At 41.7% G+C, this 20,131-nt stretch overlaps 1 protein-coding gene across 2 annotated transcripts; it reads left to right on the forward strand.

Annotated features, from left to right (window-relative positions):
• Positions 1-1,198: 1,198 nt before the first annotated feature.
• On the forward strand, positions 1,199-18,961 carry snx19a (sorting nexin 19a). 2 transcript variants are annotated; one of them, XM_061739889.1, is made up of 12 exons: positions 1,199-1,251; positions 6,936-8,423; positions 11,864-11,990; positions 12,068-12,168; positions 12,251-12,370; positions 14,554-14,672; positions 16,078-16,165; positions 16,264-16,414; positions 16,640-16,763; positions 17,197-17,381; positions 17,474-17,561; positions 18,390-18,961. In XM_061739889.1, exons 2-12 carry the CDS (start codon positions 6,960-6,962, stop codon positions 18,520-18,522), a joined length of 2,700 nt encoding a protein of 899 aa, XP_061595873.1. In that variant the 5' UTR covers positions 1,199-1,251; positions 6,936-6,959; the 3' UTR covers positions 18,523-18,961. The 2 variants fall into 2 exon arrangements, with proteins under 2 accessions (XP_061595873.1, XP_061595874.1); XM_061739890.1 differs by lacking the exons at positions 17,474-17,561; positions 18,390-18,961 and having other exon boundaries at positions 17,070-17,336.
• Positions 18,962-20,131: the final 1,170 nt, after the last annotated feature.

Below are 20,131 nucleotides of genomic sequence, written 5' to 3' on the forward strand. Positions count from 1 at the left end.
CGCATATTTTACATGTGTAAACACTTCCTGACAGTATTCAAAGCAGAGTTAGCCAATATGAACTCAGGGGAACATTTATGTTAAGGAAAACAAAGGCAAAAACCAACGTTAAACAGCGATGCATCTCAGTGAGAGTTAATCTGTGGAACAGCTTAAATACAGAAATGAAAATGTGTAGCACGTTATTACAATTCAAAAGCACCTATAAATATAAAATGATTAATAAATATAAAACAAAGGGATAATACACATAGGCATGTACCTATGGACATCTGTATGTATGTAGGCTATGTATGTACTATGGGAGTTTTTACCTGCCATTGTTTATATAATAATTGCTCGGGGGTTTATGTTTATGTTTATGTTCATGTTCTGGATCTCTGGAAAGCGTCTAGCGATAACATCTGTTGTATTAGACGCTATATAAAATAAAAATGGAATTGTATGTATGTATGTATATGCGTATGTATGTGTGTGTGTATGTATACAGATATATATGTATATGTATACACTGTATGCGCGTGTGTATGTATGAATGTATATGTGTATGTGTATGTACTATTGTATTATTGTATTATTGCTTATACAAATACTGTATGGAATTATATTTATTAATGACACTGCACTAGTTTATAAAAGCTAACATTTTTTTGTGAAAAGGGTAGGCGTCATAAGCTTAGGCTTCAGTCTACACCTTTTGGTCCTTGGTGATTAGCTAAAATTGTATAAAAATTGTATATTCATATATATATATTTTTTTGTATAACACCGACGAATAACACCTGTACTGGGAATTGAAAGGGCCAATAAACTAAACTAAACTAAGTGTATTTTTAATAGTATTAAAAATATATAAACAAAGATGCCATTTGTGCATTTTTTTCCCCTTCAATGATGTTTTAACTTTTATTTCTACTGCCTTTGCCCTGTTATTTTTGCCTATTTTTTTACTTTATTTAAAGTGTGTCACACTTGAGTTATGGCATCTGTTGCCGTCCTGTCGTCTACTCGGGTCACGTGACTCCTGACAGCCAGTTAAAGGCTGATTTATGGTTCCGCGTTAAATGGACGCAGACCCGACGCCGTAGGGTTCGGCGTAGCCTACGGCGTCGTGTCTGCGTTGGTGTAACGCGGAACCATAAATCCGTGGAGCTCATGCGTCTCCAGATAATCTTGGCTGGAGGATTAAAGCATTTCCTGGTGAAGGAGGACGCTGCACGGTTGAATTCACTTTAATGTTCTCCGATTCAGGTACAGTATGTATTGTTTTACTGTCGTTTATCCGGCGTTACGCCCTCTAGGCCAGATAGTTACATGATGACGTCACTGTATTTACCAAGCGTGTTTACACATGCCAGCTGACAGTCTGCTTCCCAGAAAGTTCTGGGATGTCACATTGTAGTGTTTGTACATGTTCACAGGCAGTTAGTAGGTGAAAAGCTGTAACATTAAGGCTCTGCAGGCAGATTTTATACACCTACATGTTGACAAAGGTATCTGAGACGAAAGCAGAAACGGTGTAGTCACAAACCTTTAATGTGTGGTGTGTACATGGATAGTTGGTAGACATCCACCTCATGGCCTCTGGTTAGGGACCATCAACAAACTACTGACTGATGGGAACAAACCAGGATTTTTCCAGTTATTTTTATTTTATTCCTGATTGAGGGGATGAACGTGAGGCGATTCCGCGGTTTGTCACGACGTGCTGAGTAACAAATACCTATGATAGAGTTAAAGGTGAGGCAGCTAAGGAAGATGGGGAACTGCAGTTCATCAGACAACCACTATCAATCAATCAATCAAATTTTATTTATATAGCACCTTTCATTCAGGTACATGAAATACAAGGTGCTTTGACATTTTGATTGAAAAATAAGCATAATAAACAAAAAACATAAAAACTGGGAGACCAAAAAATAAAAACTGGGAGACCAATGCACCCTGACATACAATATAGAATATATAAAATTTATAAAAAGATAAAAGTTCAAGGATTAAGGCTAAAAAATAATCAGTCCACAACAATAAAAAAATAATAAAAAACATTATAAGAGATAGATAAATAAATAAAACAGATACCTTTAAAAAAATGTTAAACAGAATAAAACTATAAAATGTGATGCTACATAAAAGCCAGACCAAAGAGATGAGTTTTTAGTCTACGTTTAAAAATGTCCACATTTCCAGCTCCTCTCAGATCCTCCGGCAGGCTGTTCCACAGTTTTGGAGCATAGTGGCTAAAAGCAGCATCACCAAATGTTTTAGTTCTACTCTGTGGAACAGCTAGAAAGGAAGAGCCAGACGATCTGAGGGGCCTTCCAGGTTCATAGAATAAAAACATCTCTGAAATATACTCTGGTGCAAGCCCATGTAGCGCTTTATAAACTAATAAAAGAACTTTAAAATCAACACGAAAACTAACAGGAAGCCAGTGTAAGGATTTTAAAATGGGCCTAATGTGTGCTCTCCTTCTGGTCTGAGTCAGAACTCGCGCTGCAGCGTTTTGAACCAGTTGCAGCTGATTGATGGTATTCTTGGGCAGACCAGTAAGAAGATCATTACAGTAGTCTATCCTAGAGGCTATCTCCAAAAACACCTCACTCTTTATTGACCCCTGATGTTGAAATATCTACATATTTAACATATTTAAAGCCTGGTACAGAAGATGCCATTGGTCTCCATCTCTAGCGTCCACGCCTTTGACTACCAGATAACAGGTGCTTTTTTAAGCAACTCAACAGTTGAAATGTATCAAACCACATGTTTTTGCATAGTTGGAGGTGTGGTCTTGTGATTGACAGCCACCTTGCAGCCTCTGGCCTTTAGCTTAGGACTTAGCCGTGAACTTCCCTCCTCTGAGCTCAGAATAAACACTGAGGAGAACATGATCACGGCAGCTTTATAGATCAGTTGTCATGTTGCAGCAGAGGTGGCAAATCCGGCTTCAGAAAGTAAAAGTCCTGCCATATATTTGTTCTGTCCATTCACTAAAACCAGGTGAGTTCACTAATTAGCTCATCTACCTGGCTGAAGAGCTGTGCTGATTAGAATCAGCTGGTTGAGTGAATGTGCAGAACAAATACATGGTAGGACTTTTACTTTCTGAAGCCGGATTTGCCACCTCTGTGTTGCAGGGGCCAAGGACCAAAATGCTGGAACTCAGGACGCAGGAGTGATTAAAGAAAAGGTCTTCTATTTAAACTAAAGGCTCTGCCAACCCCAGAAACCAGAACCAAGAACCCCCCAAAAAATGAAAGGCAACTCGAGGAAGAAGTAACAGATAAATGGCAGATACCATGTTTATGAAGCCGTTGCATCAGAGCAATAAGGAATCCCTGCAAGAGAAAGCTGGAATAGGCTCCAGCAGATCCTTGTGACGCGGAAGAGGAAAAGTGGGTGTAGATATTAAATAAATTGATTATTTTTAGTCATGATTTGTTTTTTAATAACTCGTGACTTGAACCTGAATCATACTTTGATTGACAAAGAAGACAAACCTCCTTATAAAACATTTAATTCAAATTCAATTCACAAATACTTTACTGATCCGCACTGAGATATTATTGGATATATTCTATTTTAAATAAGAATTAATATGGAAAATTCTAACACAATGTTTTTCAGTGACTCAAAACCTAAATGATACTGAAGAAAACTAAAACTTAGTTTTGCCTTCGATATTTAATTTGATTCTAAATTTAATATCTATAAGGAAACATTTTTTATGTAATTTTGTAGTTGCTTTTAATAGATTTCCTCGCCTTGTGACCTGATGGAAAAACAACAAACATAAAAAGACTAACTTCTGTAAAAAAAACTTCTGTTGAAAAACATCATGTTAGGGTTAAAAATCACATTTTGTTCATACAAATATTTTTAAATAGTGGAATCCATCCATCTATCCCTTTTCTGTTGCAATACAGGTTCGTGGAGGTTTGCTGGAGCCCCCTACAGGCGAAGGGCAGCAGTATTTTTTGGGATTGTTTTATTTATTTATTTAATACATTTTTATATATTTATTTATTTTATTCACCTTTATTAATCCCACAAGGGGAAGTTATTCTCAGCTTTTAACTCATCAATTGGACTAGGAGCAGTGGGCTGCTACTTTTCCGGCGCCTGAGGAGCAGTTAGGGTCAAGGGCCCAAAGTGGTTCACCTCTGTTTCAATCATGGACTTGAACCCACCTCTGCAACCATTAGGCTACCACAGATCCAAAATTAGATCAAAAGCATTTTTCTTCTCCTCCTATAGAAAAAAAGCTCTGGTTTGGAGTCAGGTGGTATGGAAGCTATAAAAAAAAAAAAAAATCAAAGACATCTGCTTTGTGGTAATTTATCTGGGAATAATTGAACCTGTACAGAATCTGTCAACCAGTGTGAGCGATGCGTCTCATGTGGGCGCGATTATACGCAGAAGCTACGGTCCTTGACAGAAGCTGAAGCGTTTTTAGCCGCCTGAAACTACTGCAACATCACAACAACACAATAGTCTCCTCTGGTTACGATGTGGATTTTAAACTCAGTTAGCGGTTCAAGACTTCAGTCTCTCTCTCTCTCTCTGTAAAAATACTACTTTTTTCTATGTTGTTCTTAAACTGTATTTTCCCTTAAAGCTTTCTGTAGAAATACGTTTGTTCTCAACACGGGCAGGTAGCATCTCTGCAGACCCCTCACACCCAGGAGACAGTCTGGTTGAACTCCTCCCCTCTGGACGGCGCTACAGAGCTCTGTAGCCAAAACCTGCAGACTCAGAGACAGTTACTTCCCCCAAGCTGTTGCTCTGATGATCATCACTCATAGAGTCAGAGTAATCAACCACTGTGCAATAATAATAATAATAATAATAATAATAATAATAATAATAATAATAATAATAATAATAATAATAATAATAATAATAATATTATTATTATTATTATTATTATTATTATTATTATTATTATTATTATTATTATTATTATTATTATTATTATTATTATTATTATTATTATTATTATTATTAATAATAATAATAATAATAATAATAATAATAATAACCAACAATGCACCTTTCAATAACCATGTCTACCTCATACTGCTGCACCTTTCACGTTTTAAGAGCTACATTTGTCTATTTACTGTTTGCTACTATTTAAATCTGGGTACAGTGAGCGAAATAACCGGTGTGAAATTCCCTGTCTGGCATGTTCATACTTGGCCATGTTGAGATCAGCTTAGCTGCTTCTCACCAAGTTTTCTGATCACATAGAGCCAGGACAAGATATAAGTTTTAGTAGTTTTATTCAAGCAAAATCACCCGGTGTTATAGTTATACAGAATGCATTCTGGAGATCAAGCCTGCAGCACTGTGTCTGCCTCCGAGGTGATCTGATCTGCGTGGGGGCCGCAGATTGTATTTAAACCTGCAGCTTATCAGTTCAGACCCAGGCTGTTCCCTCTCCAATGCCATCTTGTAGCCTGGCATTATTTCATAGTTGTTAACCATACGGCATGTGAATCACACGTGATGATATATGAAATACACATCCAACAGCCAATAAAGCTGATTCTGATTCTGAACAAAATCAAGGTCAAGTTTGGGTGTTTCATTTAGATTTTTGATCTTGTTAATTATGCTTTTTAAAACGTTTTAGTTCTTATAATATTTAAATATCCCCCTCCCCAGGATGTAATATTCCCACCGCCTGCTATGCCGTCCTCCGAGAATATGGTGTTTGAGAGAAGCTGAAGCGTCTATTAACCGCCTGAAACTACTGCAACATCCCCACCAATAGTCTCCTCTGGTTTAGAAATGGATTTTAAACTCAGTTGGCGGTTCCCAACTTCAGTCTCTCTCTCTCTAAAAATACAACTTTTTTCTATATTGTTCTTAAACTGTATTTTTCCCTTAAAGCTTTCTGTAGAAATACTTTTTTCCTCGATTAAATCAAGGTCAACGTTGGGGCGTTTTATTTAGATTTTTGAATTTTCCTCTTTTTAAGAAACGTTTTAGTCAGCACATTCTTTAAATATAATCTTGCAGACTTGTTACACCGCCTGCACATACAGTGATTTAAAAGTTTGTATTTAAAGGATATCCCCCTCCCCAGGATGTAATCTTCCTACTGCCTGTTATGCCGTCCTGTTAGACTACAGCGCTTGAGAGAAGCTGAAGCGTTTTTTAACCGCCTGAAACTACTGCAACATCCCCACCAATAGTCTCCTCTGGTTACGACGTGGATGTTAAACGCAGTTGGCGGTTCAGTCTCTCCCTCTCTAAAAATACTACTTTTTTCATGTTTTTCTCAAACTGTATTTTCCCTTAAAGCTTTCTGTAGAAATACTTTTGTCCTGGACAAAATCAAGGTCAAGGTTGGGCGTTTCATTTAGATTTTTGAATTCTCGTCTAGATTCAATGCTTTTTTTTTTTTTTAACTTAATTTTTATTTAGTTTTCAACAACAATACACAACATACATTTTCTTCTTTCTTTTTCCCTTTTTCAGCTGCATACAACATTTGTACACATTATACTTAAGCATTAAGCAAATAAAACAAGAGAAAACAACAACATAATTATTCACTCCAAAATATACATATATAATAACAAACCCATAAATTAAAAAAAAAAATTAGTAAAGTCAATACTAATAATTGTCCACTCCAAGGTACAACGGTGTGTATAGAAAAGCAGGCACCATATTTACTCTAGGATAAATTGCCATGTGTATAAAATATGTGTATAGAGGGAATACAGTAAGAATTAGGCAGGTGGGCCGAGCAACATTGGGTAATAGACCTCATTGTATTAATAAAGCTATGACAGGGCTCCACCGCTTAATAAAGGTGGATTTTTGGAGCCTTAACAAGTAGGTGATTTGCTCCATTTGATGATTCAATGCTTTTTAAAAACTTTTCAGTTCTTATAATATTGGGATATCCCCCTCCCTAGGATGTAATCTTCCCAGCGCCTGCTATGCCGTCCTCCAAGAGCTCGGGTCCCTGGACCTTGTCGGAGATGTTCGGGCAGCGGAAGCTGCTGGGCGTCGGGGCCCTGCTGGCGTGGCTCTTCCTCTTCCACCTCCTGGTCAACGTGTGGCTCCTGTGCGTCTTCACCAGCCTCCTGGTGGTCCTGGGGGGCTGGCTGGGGTCCCGGGCGGCGCTGGACGCCAACAGCCTCCTCCACCTGGAGCACTTCCTGCCCCTGGGCGACGCCCACCCGCCGCCGCCGTCGCCCGAGCACGAGTGGAGGCTGAACCACGAGATCCAGAGCGCCGTGCACAAGGCGGTGCGCGACTTCGTGTCGTCGTGGTACCGCGCCCTGCTGCCGGGGGAGGAGGGCGAGTTCGAGGGCGTGGTGCGGAGGTCCATGCTGGCCTCGGTGATGGAGCTGAAGGAGCGGGCGCGGCGGGTGGACCGCACGGCTCTGGTGCGGCGGCTGCTGGAGCTGTACGGCCGCCACCTGCAGAGCTACATGGCGGCGAGGCAGATCCGGGCGACCCGCAGGGAGCGGCCCGACCTCTGGCAGCTCTACCGGGACGTGGAGACCCCTCACCCGGCCGTCAGCTCTCCAGCCGCCGAGCTCAACTTCTCCAGGGCTCTGGTGGACCTGGTGCTGCACACCCTGGTGCCGTACCCGGAGATGGAGACCCGGACCGGGGCGTACGTAGTCACGGAGCTCATCACCTGCAACGTCCTGCTCCCGCTCATCAGCCGGGTGTCCGACCCGGACTGGCTCAACCAGACCATCGTGGACGTGGTCACCAAGTCCAGGGAGCCGCAGGAAGCCGAGGTGGACGAGGTGGACGAGCCCCCGGCCGAGCCGCTGTACCGGTGCCAGACCCTGCAGGAGTCCTGGTCCACCTGCAGGTCCCAGTCCTCCTCCGACGACGACCCGACGGGCTTCAGCAGCATCAGCACCTCGGACCTGGATGACCTCCAGAGCCAGAGCGCCATCTCGGGCTCGGACCCGTCCCAGGACAGCATGCTCAGCCTGCTGTCGACCGAGCAGAGCTGCTGTCGGCTCTCCTCAGGCCGCTACTCCCAGGCCTCGGCCTCCAGAATCATCTCGGTGGACTCCATCGCCCAGTCGGACTCGGAGGAGGACCTGGCGGGACGGTTCTGTGAGTGTGGTCCTACCACCAACTTCTGCAACCTGCTCATGCTGAGGGACGACGAGCCGTCCGGGTGTTTCGGCACGCTGAGGCATCTGGGCCCGAAGGCGGTGGTGCCGGAGGACCCGCCGTGGCCGGCAGACGCCGCCCCGGACAGATCCCCGGCGTGCAGCCACAAGAAACTCTCCCTGAACTCCTACAACTTCGACTCTTCCAGCAACGCGGGGGCTCACGTCAACATCCAGAAGGTGGAGATTTCCGGCACCGTCAGTGTGAAGGAGCAGCGCAGCGCAAGCACGCACCCTTACACGCTGTACACCGTGAAGGTACCGCCGCCTCCTGCTCCCGCATGTCCTCCAGCTGCCGTCATCAGCCGCGTGTCGAGTAAAATTCAGGCTGGTATCGGCGATACCGATCCATTGTGCAAATACACCTAATGTGCCAGTAAATCTAAAAAAAATGCTGTATTTTAGCAGAGGTGTCAAAAGTATTCACATCCATTACTCAGGTAGAAGTATAGATACTAGAGTTTAAAAATACTCCTGTAGAAGTTGAAGTATCAACTCAAGTTTTTTACTCAAGTAAAAGTATAAAAGTACTGGTTTCAAAACTACTTAATGTATAAAAGTAAAATTAATGTAAGGGGGGAAAAAAGCCATTAAGGACAAAAGCCATTGAAAATGAATGCATCTTAGTATAATGCAAATATATTAAAGAACCATATATGTGTACTATTGAGCATTAACATGTGTTTCAGAGAGCAGAAGATATGATGACTAGTTGCCTATAAGTATTGTAATGGTGCAAATGTCAAACTTCAGAGGCATGTTATCATTTATCCTAACCTTTATTGGAATGTAAATCCAAGTTTAGTTGCAGGAATCTGAGGGAACGGATGTAAGAACAAAACTGGACAAGAACATCTGAAACAACCACAACCAAATTCACTCTATCCGGATGGAGCAATTTAACTGGATAGTTTTTTTTTAAAGGCCGAAATGAAATAGAGTAACGAGGCTGTTTTTAAAATGTAAGGAGTAAAAAGTACAGATAATTGCATGAAAATGTAAGGAGTAAAAGTAAAAAGTCGACTGAAAAATAATTACTCCAGTGAAGTATAGATAACCAAAATTTCTATTTAAAGGAGCTTGAGGCTCCTTTTAAGAAATGAGACTCTCTAGCGCCACCCTTCACCACGACGGCCGTCGGGGTTACTGCAGCCAACAGTGAAGCCGGCACGGGAGAACGGGGAGAACGTGCATGCAGCATCATGAGACGTCACATCCGCAGCCCAGCGCGGGAAATTCGGCCCCCGAATTGCAGCACATTTTGCAGCACACAGCCTGTTCAAGGCAAAGGAGAGATACACTAGAGCAGTGATTCTTAACCATAGGGCCGCGGCCCACACTTGGGCCGCGAGCGCCATCTAGTGGGCCGCCAAAAAAAAATCAGTTTTGTACGTGTGGGCCGCGAGGGCCGCGGGACTGCATAGCAACTCCCGACCAAATGAGGAGAAGAAGACACTCAGCTAGCTGTACGTGTAATAGTAAGAGAAATGGTGTGTATTTACAGAGAAAATCCTTCATTTTGCACAGAGTAGGTTTAGATCCGCCAGGATTAGGGATCGATTAATTGGGTCTGCGCCCAGAGCAAGCGAGCGCGGCGTGATCATTTATCCTGACGCGTCCATGCGGCCGGGGAGGTCGGCTGAGGCTGCCGCTCGGGCGGTGGGCTCCGTCGTTACTGCTGAAGGATGGTAGATGTAGATGCGTGGGCTGTCGTGTCTGCTGGACTGGACTGTTCGGGCTTTCGAATCGGAAAGTGACTCTGCTGCAGCGCGACCAGAGAGCTGCGGTGCGGGCTGTGCCCGTCGCAGCTGATCAGGCTCGGATGAACCCGACACACTGAGTCCTGACAACTTATTAATGTAAATAACTTAAAGTAAAATCAAACTAAGTTTTGTCCTCGCTGTATTTTTAAATATGCAACCCGGAATGGACAAATTCATCCTGTTCAGTCTTCCCACTGGGACAAAACCAGTGTCTCATACGTTCAGAGACCGTGGCGTTCAAAGTGCGAAAGTGAAACGCCACTGAAACAAAACACAAAGTTTTTCATCAAACATATCCACTCAAGTCTGAACTGAAGTCACAGAAAATAAACTGACCATCTTAAAACATCCTGCCCATGTCTGGGTCCAGATACAGCTGTGAAGCAGCTTTCTCCACAGTGAACATAATTAAAACTAAATATCGTTCCAGGCTCATCAATGAGCACCTCCACATGCATATGAGAACCTGACACCATCCAGCCCAGATTTAAAGTCCTGACAGGAGAAGTTAGAGCTCAGTTCTCTCACTGAACAACAGAAAGTGGGGGCATAAGATTATACGAGGGGAAGAAAGAAAAACTGCAAAACTGTTAAATTGTTAAGATGTGTTTATATTAATTTAGTATAAAAATGTGTTGAGACAATTAACAAAGAAAAGGGGAAATTCAAACTGCTGGTAGAGAAATAAAATAAGATAGCATTTGAAAAATAAAATAAAATCTACTTTATTTTTAAGAGAAAAAAATATGTTTAATTCAAGTTAAACATGTTAATTGGCAAATATGTACTTTTTTTAATATAACAGTCAGATGCAGATGTTGATACAACTATGAGGCTACTTGAATATATACACACACACATATATATATATATATATATATATATATATATATATATATATATATATATATATATATATATATATATATATATATATATATATATATATTATGATGTTCTGGACCTTCGCTTGAGTAAATTTTCTCTAAATGGACCTCTTAAAGTTTTAGTTGAATACCCCTGCTATACAGTGTTTATATTTAATGGGCCCCGGGCCACTCTGTACTGAAAAAATTGGGCCCCAAGGTCAGAAAGGTTAAGAACCCCTGCACTAGAGGGCTCATTCTTTTGGGTTTGGAACGCTTCATCTGACATTATTACTAGAAAACTTAAAACGTTTACGAATTTTTTTCATAAATCCTGCCTCAATCCAGCCTCAAGCTCCTTTAAGTGAGGTAACAAAGTATTTGTACTTTGTTACCTGACACCTCTGTATTTTAGATTGTTTAAGAATAAAAGACATCAGAGTCACGTATTTAGCTATTTATTTTAAAGTCAGAAGTATAATTATATATAGATAGATAGATAGATAGATAGATAGATAGATAGATAGATAGATAGATAGATAGATAGATAGATAGATAGATAGATAGATAGACAATATATATATATATATATATATATATATATATATATATATATATATATATATATATATATATGTATGTATATATTTATTTATTATACATTAATAATATATAATATATATTATATAGTTATACTGAGGTAACAGCCTCATTGTAAATATAGCGGAGCTGTTACAACAACAGAAATGGTTTGAAAAAGGTGTTTCCATCACTAAAAAAATAAAACCTTTAAAAGAAATAAAGGAATAATAAACAAAAATAAGAACTGCTATAAAAATGTAAATGAGAAAATGTAGTTCCTACCAGCAGCGTGTCACTTAGACAGAATCTCAATAGTTTAGTTACTTTCCACCGCATTCGTGTTAATGATATGCATTACCACAAATGACTGAAGTATCATAGGTGTCGATATTTTAGTTTGAGAATCGATTTTAGAGCATACAGATCTGGTATCGGAGGTATTAATATTTCAGTATTGATCCGCACATCACCTGCTTTTACCTTTCAGTTTGAGACGGCGGCGGATAACAGCCCACAACCAGCAGCCCGCCACACCGTCAACCGCAGGTACAGCGAGTTCCTCAACCTGCAGACGCGTTTAGAGGAGAAGCCGGACGTCAGGAAGTTGATCAAGAGTAAGAAGCGACCCGCTCTAGATTAGCAGATCATCACAGACCAAAGCACCATTCTCAGTCATGGCTGTGCTGTCCAGATGTCAAAGGTCCCAAGAAGACGTTTCCCGACCTCCCGTTCGGGAGTCCGGACATGGAGAAGGTGGAAGGCCGTAAGAGCCAGCTGGACGCGTACCTTAAGGTGCGTATCAGCCATGGGGCTGCTGTCTGCATCATCTAACAATCACGTGCTCCTGAAGTGGATTGTTTCTGTCTTTTCCCAGCAATTAAGCAGCATTCCCGAGACAGCCAACAGTGAGGACATGCAGGAGTTCCTGGCCGTCAACGCAGATGTTTGCACGTATTTTGGAAGGAGAGCATCCTGCAAATCCAGAATCGACAAGGTAATTGAAGAAGGATGATACTAATCTGGCCTTTAGAGCAGTGGTTCCCAACCTTTTTTCCTTGGAGCCCCCACTACTCGTGTCTAAGACCGGCCGGGCCCCCCGACCCGTACGTACTGGCACCAAAAGAGTAAAGTGATTCATTACAAATCTTTAATTGAAAAAATTAACATTAATTATGTTTTTGTGATACATTTCTCTTCGGTTTACCCTGTATACATATGACTTTGTCTTTCTCACCTTCATTTTGTGTCACCAATGTATAAAATACGCACAGAAAATAATTGCAAGGACATAAAATAATTTCTGAAAAATGTCTCTTTTAATATGAGCGCAAACATTTTTAACATTTTTCCTTTAACAACCTGTCGGAGTAGTAGTGTGATTAAATGTTGAATAATGATATAATAATAAGTTATTACGTTTTTATCCTGCTAAATAACTTAGAAATATATTTTGGTCATTTTAAAATACTACGTGGGTTTATACAGACTTGTATTACAGTATTCCATTAGGTGTGTTATTATTTTTTATTTATTTAACATGCGCAAATATAATTTTTACAACTGCATATCCTCAAAGCAGACAAAGTTTCGCGCCCCCCCCAGAGATCTCAGGCGCCCCCCCAGGGGGGACCCCAGGTTGGGAGACACTGCTTTAGAGGATAGTTAGATGTTTGTGATGTATGCTGATCTGCTGAAGAGCTACAGTCAAGAGTTATTCCTCTGTCAGTCGTGTGCTTCTGTGTAAAAACATCATAAATATTTTTTTCTCCCTTGTCTGCATATATATTAGTTAATACCAAGTCTGGTAAAAACCTGAAGCATTTTAATCTTCAAACAAAGGTTTTTGTTTTTGTTGTGGGTGTGTGTGTGTGTGTGTGTGTGTGTGTGTGTGTGTGTGTGTGTGTGTGTGTGTGTGTGTGTGTGTGTGTGTGTGTGAATGTGTCTCCTTCAATTCAATTCAATTTATATAGCTTCTATTACAACAGAAGTTGTCTCTAGGATCTTTCCAGAGACCCAGAACATAAACCCCCGAGCAATTATTACATAAACATCACATAAACAATGGCAGGTAAAAACTCCCCTAGTGTGAGAAAAACCTTCACCAGTCCTCTTGGCAGTCTATGTTTTATTAGTCCCTCAAGAAAAGGAATGAGAAAGGAGAGGAAAAAACAAAAAATTCTGCCGAAGAGGACTAAGATTACCAAAAGAGGAGCATGAAAAAGTGGGAAAGGGGACACGAGACAGTGATGGGTGGAGGTCGGAGAGTGTGTGATGTGTTGTAGTGTGTGTGAATAAATGTGTTGTGCTCGAAAGAAAAGAGACATAAGACATCCAGATGTTTATAATCAGAAAAGGACATACATACATACATAATATCTTTCACTGCTCTTACATATTTAAGTACACCAATATCGAGTCATGCAGTCAACTAGTAAATATGCATATTATTGGTAAGAAAGAAAGAACAGAAAAAAGACATATATATATACTTTAGCATTAGGTACATACGACCTAAGATGAATGACAACTTTTAAGTTATTAAAAACAACAATATTATTGATGGTAATACAGGAAACGCAGCTCCGTGCTGCTAATCATCAGCCCTCGATGGACTGATCAACATGAAATGTGCACATTAACCCTTAGTCTCACACATGCACACAAACATTTACATCTGCTTCAACATCAAATTGCTTTTTTTTTTAATTTCAGAAAAAAATCGACTTGAATCGAGAACAACTTGAACTAATGTGGAGTTCAACTTTCTACAGAATTTACCCACAAATCAAACTGTGTATACAAAAATACATGATCTACATCTCAGATCCGACACGCCTTACCGAGCATGTTGAATGTTAAAATAAACAACAGCACAATTGAGATAGATTGCACAAGTAGGGTGTATCTGACAGTTTCCAGGGCCGTCAGTCTTAAAAGATCATAGATACACGACTGAAGTTTGCATCTGAACAAACACAAGACTTCTGGATCAACTTCCCGTGGACCAATGAGACCAATATAAGTGAACGCCAACAAACCTCAATGAACCGGAGCGATGACGTGAAGAAGAATCTCATTCAGACATTCCTGAGCTCGTGTTTTACGCCCACAGCACAGATGGGAGTAAACCTGACATTGATTTACTCATCTGTTGTTTTCTCAAACTTGCCATTAAAGATGATGGAAAATGCCATGGACACTTTGAGGACAGCTTTCCCTCATCCTGACCTCCTCAGCCCGACGGAGGACATGGACGCAGACGCTGAGGGGAGAGCGATGGACAGCAGGAAGTACAGGTGGGACCGCTGTCAGTCTATGAAAGTTCCACTAAAGAAAAGTTTATTTAGCTTTACTGTAAAAGAGCTGACATTGTCCACATTAGAAACCATGATAACAGAGGAACACTGTGGTAAAAAAGTAATTTATTTCCTTTTTTTGTTTGTTCTTCCTCCCCAAGTTTTATGCTTAACCCATTTTTGTATTTTTTCATTTTTTCTGTGGTAATGTAATGTAATGTACTTTATTTATATAGAACTTTCCAACAGCCTTTTGGTGTGCCAAAGTGTTTTACAGTAGTAGATAAAAGGAGGATAAATAAGAACAATCAAAAACAAAAAAATACAACAAAATCTAACAAGATAAAAGTGTCATCACACTACTGGGTGTTAAAAACCATCTTAAATAGGTTTTTACCCTAGATTTTAAAGGTATTGTGACATCATTTTTAACATGCTTTTAACACTATTAAAAGTCTTGGCCAACATCCCTCAAATGTGTCTAAAAGGGTGTAACAAGAAAAACTTCACTCCAGTACTCCATTCCTGGCTTTTTATGAAGGTGTTTTTTTGCGCCGTGAAAAACGCTTCCTTTTCCCCCTTTCCTGTCAATCATTGCCCCGCTCCTCCTCCCAACTTCCTCCAAACCAACTGCTACACACTTCTGCCGTCTCCACACACACGCGCGCACACCGAACCACAAACACCCACAAACACAGCCCAGACAGGGCGACTACAGCCCGGGGATGAAGTCCGTGGGTCACGGACTTCTAACAGCTGCGTCGGAGAGTTAAGCCGGGAGCGACAGGCGAAGCATGCACGGAAAAGCAGCAGGGCGAAGCAGTCCACCGCAAACAATCATAAAAATAAAGGCATGCAAGCAGCAGTGTCCCCTTATCTTAAGTCCAGTCAGTGGCCGCGGGTCTTTTTAGCAGTTTTCCTCCGGTGATGAGAACAGAAGAGGCTCTAAACAGCTCCGTGTTAAGCCTGATTTATGGTTCCGCGTTAAATCGACGCAGAGCCTACGCCGTAGGGTTCAGCGTACGGTGCGCGTCGCCGCGTAACCCTACGCCGTAGGCTCTGCGTCGGTGTAACGCGGAACCATAAATCAGCCTTTATGGTGCGCTGGAGAGGAGAGGAGGCAGGGAGCTGGGTGGAGCGGGTCGTGACGTAACGGCCCGCCACCAAACCACATGCGCCGTTTTTGCATAGTTATGCGGAAAATCCCAGAAAGCACACAATACACTGAATGTTAAAAGTTCGTTGTTTTTTGGGTGTAATTGATGTCAAGACACCGAACAAAACACAAAAAATCAAGAAAAATTTGTTTTTCATGTCACAATACCTTTACAATGCAGAGGTCAGAAATTGTTAAAGTATGAAGGAGCATTCTTGATTTCTGACTAAGTTTCTGTTTTGCTCTCAGGAGGCTGTTCTCAACCAAAATCTCCCCATCTCTCAATATATCGGACCTCCATCCCAAAGTGACATACTGTTTCAGTGAAGGCAACACGGTGAGTTATCCTCCTGATAAAAGTCTGTCTGAATTAGAAACGAGACAGAGATGACAGATGTTTAACCCTGAACGTTTTGTTCCTCTGTGGCGGCTCAGGTTCTGAATGGCACGTCGCTGTCGGGCCTGGAGAGCTTCATCAGAGAGCAGGAAAGACTCTTATGTGAACCCAACGAGTCGGAAAAGGCCAAGCCGAGCTACGACCTGCAGCGCAGAGACAATAAGCTGCCAGGAAAGCCTCCCGGGACAGGTTGATGGCATTAGTTTAGTCTGTTATCTCCTCCCAGCCACGTAGAAGCAGCCTGCAGTAACTCCGCCTCCCCGCTGGGGGGCGGCAGAGCTCCGCTGATTAAATAGTCCCGGTAGCCAAAAGTGTGTGTAGTTACAAATATCTCCAGTTGATTTGATGAAATATCTCATCATTTAAGTTTTTCCTTTTGTGTGTGTTTATGCGTGTGTGTGTGTGTGTGTGCAGACACAGCTGTGGCAGATGTGGCTCTGAACATCTTGTGTCTGCTGATGAAGGATCAGTGGAGCTGGCTGTGCACAGAAAACATACAAAAGGCCATCCGGCTCCTCTTTGGCACCTTCATCGAGCGGTAATCGCCATCCCAGTCGCTCTCATTGATCCTCTGGCGTCCGCAATTGCTCGTAAAAGTTGAACATGAACCCACTGCAACCGTCAAAGACTTGTGATAAGTGCTTAGATCATATATGTTTATCGATTTACAATAAAGCAGAAGAACCTGAAGCTTTAGTTGTAATTTAAAACAGCCGTGAGAAGGTTAGAGTCATCATTCCTTCATTTAACTCTCACATCTACTTTAATAGTCTCACATAGATTTTGCATGAATTTCTCTTGAAATATTGTTCTTTTTTTAATAGTTTATTTTCTGTCTCATCAGTTTCCTATATTTTCTAAACTTTCATTACCTGACTTCCCTGTTTGGACCTGATTAAGGCCCGTGTCTCTGAGTGTCCTTGGTTGAAGTCTGAGCTCAGGTGAGTGCACCTTTCTAACTTTGACCCCAGGTGGTTGGAGGTCGGCGCCGCCCACCTGACCAGCGCCCCCTGCTGGGTGATCTACCTGCAAGTGCTGCAGGAAGCCGTGTGGCCCGGGGGCACGTTGCCCGCTCAGCCCAGGCCTGAACGCAGCGCCGCAGAGCGAGAGGAGACCAAACAGCAGTGTCTGAACTGCCTGATGCAGCTGCTTCCTGGTACGTACTTCCTGTTGGATTTGGGTTCTGGGCTTTTTTGAGGGGGGTGACGTCGCTTGTTAAGGTGTTTGTGATGTTCGGTAACTCGACAGAGCTCATCGCTGACATGCTGGGCAGTGAGAAGTACCGGCTGAGCTTGGAGACCATGCTGGAGTCTCTACAGGACCATCAGATCAACAAGTGAGTCAGTGAACCACTCTGTCTGTTAGCGATGATCTCGTTAAGACCGCTTAAAACGAGACCAAGACCCAAACAAGACCAGACTAGTTCAGCTCAAGACCAAGACCAAACTAAACCTAGTAATTTCCTGATCCTGCGTGATTGTAGAACATCATCCTGGTTCAGCTAGTTTCCATATGAGGTTGTATTCAACTGCAGCACAATAACACAGAGAAGTGGATGATGATGTTGAACTCACTATAAATGTTTCCATCCATCAGCTGAGGTCAGATATGTGTGGCGACTGCACTACCGCTATTTCTACACTATTGGAGGATTGACTCCAGCGCTTTTAAGGATTGACACGACTACTAACTAGTCCCAAAGTCCTCTAGCAGAATAACCAGCTCCAACACCCCCCTCCACCTCAGAAAAGTAATGAATAGTAAATGTTACTGATTTAAATTGGACTTAATTTGGAGATGAAACCTGAATTTTAAATATTAAAGATACAATTATCAACTTGAAATTACATTATTTACCATTATAGTAATCAGAATCACTGAAATCACTGAAATGGACTTGATGCTTAATCAATCACAACGATATGCAAATATTATTCATATATTTATGCAAACAAGGTCGTTATAAACACAAAATTGTAATTAAATACAGACACATGCAGATGCACCAAAACATTAAATCAAATGCCAAAATACAAATAGTTTACAAAACTGAGACCTGAGACCGTGACAACTGCAATGTTTCTGCTGGAAATAGACGTCATTGTTGCATAATTGCTATACTTCTTTCTTCTTTCTTCTTCACGCTTTGTGTGGTTCTCTGCAGGCATCTGATCTTCTGCATCTGTGACCTGCTGCTGGAGTTTCTGATCCCCGAGTCGTGCGATGAAGACTTCCAGAGATCGCTGCTGCAGAGTCTGGCTAAGGACACGGAGAGGGACGGTCCTCACGCGCCATGATATATGCTCAGACACATTTGTTTTTTTTACCGCGCATATTCAGAGCCTGCAGGATTCCAGGGGGTACAAATGTTTCAGCAGCGAAAAAGCTGAGGACAATCATCACACTGGGATCAAATCCTCGATGGTTTACCCTTCCTGGTGGGCAGATCCAGTGAGAATGACTTTCTCCCACCAGGGTTGGGGTTAACTGGGTTTAAAGGTCTACTAAAGCCATTTCTCCACAGCATACTTTGTACTGATGACTTCACTTCTCCTGTCAGAAGGGAAAAAGAGTTGTTCTGCACAGTTTTTCTCTAGTATCGTCCTTTTATTATACTGAATGAAGTGAAATTCATCTAAAACGTTCATGTAACAGTTGTCTTTTTCTTTGTTCCCTCTTTCATTTTTTTTTTTTTTTTACAAATGAACAGAAAGGCCAACGTCAACTCAGTTTGATGCCGATTAAAAGCTTTACAGCGTCTCAACACACGGCTTATCCCGTGTCTCTGTTTGGCACCCGCGTCAGGGTCCATGATTCCTGCGTCTGCGCCTCCAGCCGAGAGTTTTGTTGCCTGTCAGCGACGGCATCTGTTCCTGAGCGCCGTTAAGTAGTTTCCAATCCGGTACAATCTCACATGGAGCTTAGAAGTTGGCACTGAACCTCGGACCTTGGTTCTGATTCAAAGCCTGACTTCCTGGCGGGTGTGAGGGCATTTAGTGGGAATCCCCTCTTCTCCGGGCCATCTGGGAAGATTGGGAGATTTTATTCCAAGAGCTGCGTGTGTGTTCATGGATTGGCTTTTATCTTTATTTGCTCCTCTGTTTCCATCACATTTCTAACATTTCCCGCTTGATCCAGCTTTGAAAAGCATAAAGACACTAGCCTTTATTATTATCACCTACGTTTGATCAGATATAATCGATAATCTCTCAAACGCGCTGATTCCTCAGAGATCAAATGTTACTTTTAACTATAAGTTACATCTTTTTGCTTCCATCCTGGTATGGATGGATTGTTTAAACTCATATGAGGAGCGTGACGTGTGGGGAGACTTTGACGTGCAGAGAAATGCGTGCAGCCACCGCCTTTTGATCCCGAAAAATACTTATTGCTTAGCAGCCAGTTTCTTTGATGAGGCCAAGATTAACACTTTGCTGCATGATTTATGAAAGTGCGGTGAAAGTTTTTCTTTCATGTTCGACCCAAGTGGCGAATTAAGAGAAGGAGCCGGGCTGGATGGCCCCCATCTGTGAAGTGCCTCCACATGTCATCTTCGCTTCGTCTAACATGGAAAAACAGCCTGAACCTAAAAACGTTTGTCGTTTTTCTGGCACTTGTGCGCGTGACAGTAACGACAGTTCAGATTAGTTAGTTTTAACCAACTCAAGGCCAACACGTGGTTCTGGTCAGAACCGCACACTTTGTGATTGTTACACTAATCAGCATCAGAAACTCCACAAAATTAGTCTCATTTTAACCTAAATCAAAGCTGATTTATTGTTTAACCTCCCTACCTTATTGTTATTTCCATTACAAACAGTGAACCTTTTTTAAAAACGTAGAAATAAGCTATAAGAGGACGGAAGTGATCAGATATCGCTCCCAGCTCTGTTACTGAGCATCAGC

This window comes from Cololabis saira, chromosome 14 (genome assembly GCF_033807715.1).
Source record: "Cololabis saira isolate AMF1-May2022 chromosome 14, fColSai1.1, whole genome shotgun sequence".
Lineage (NCBI taxonomy): Eukaryota > Metazoa > Chordata > Actinopteri > Beloniformes > Belonidae > Cololabis > Cololabis saira.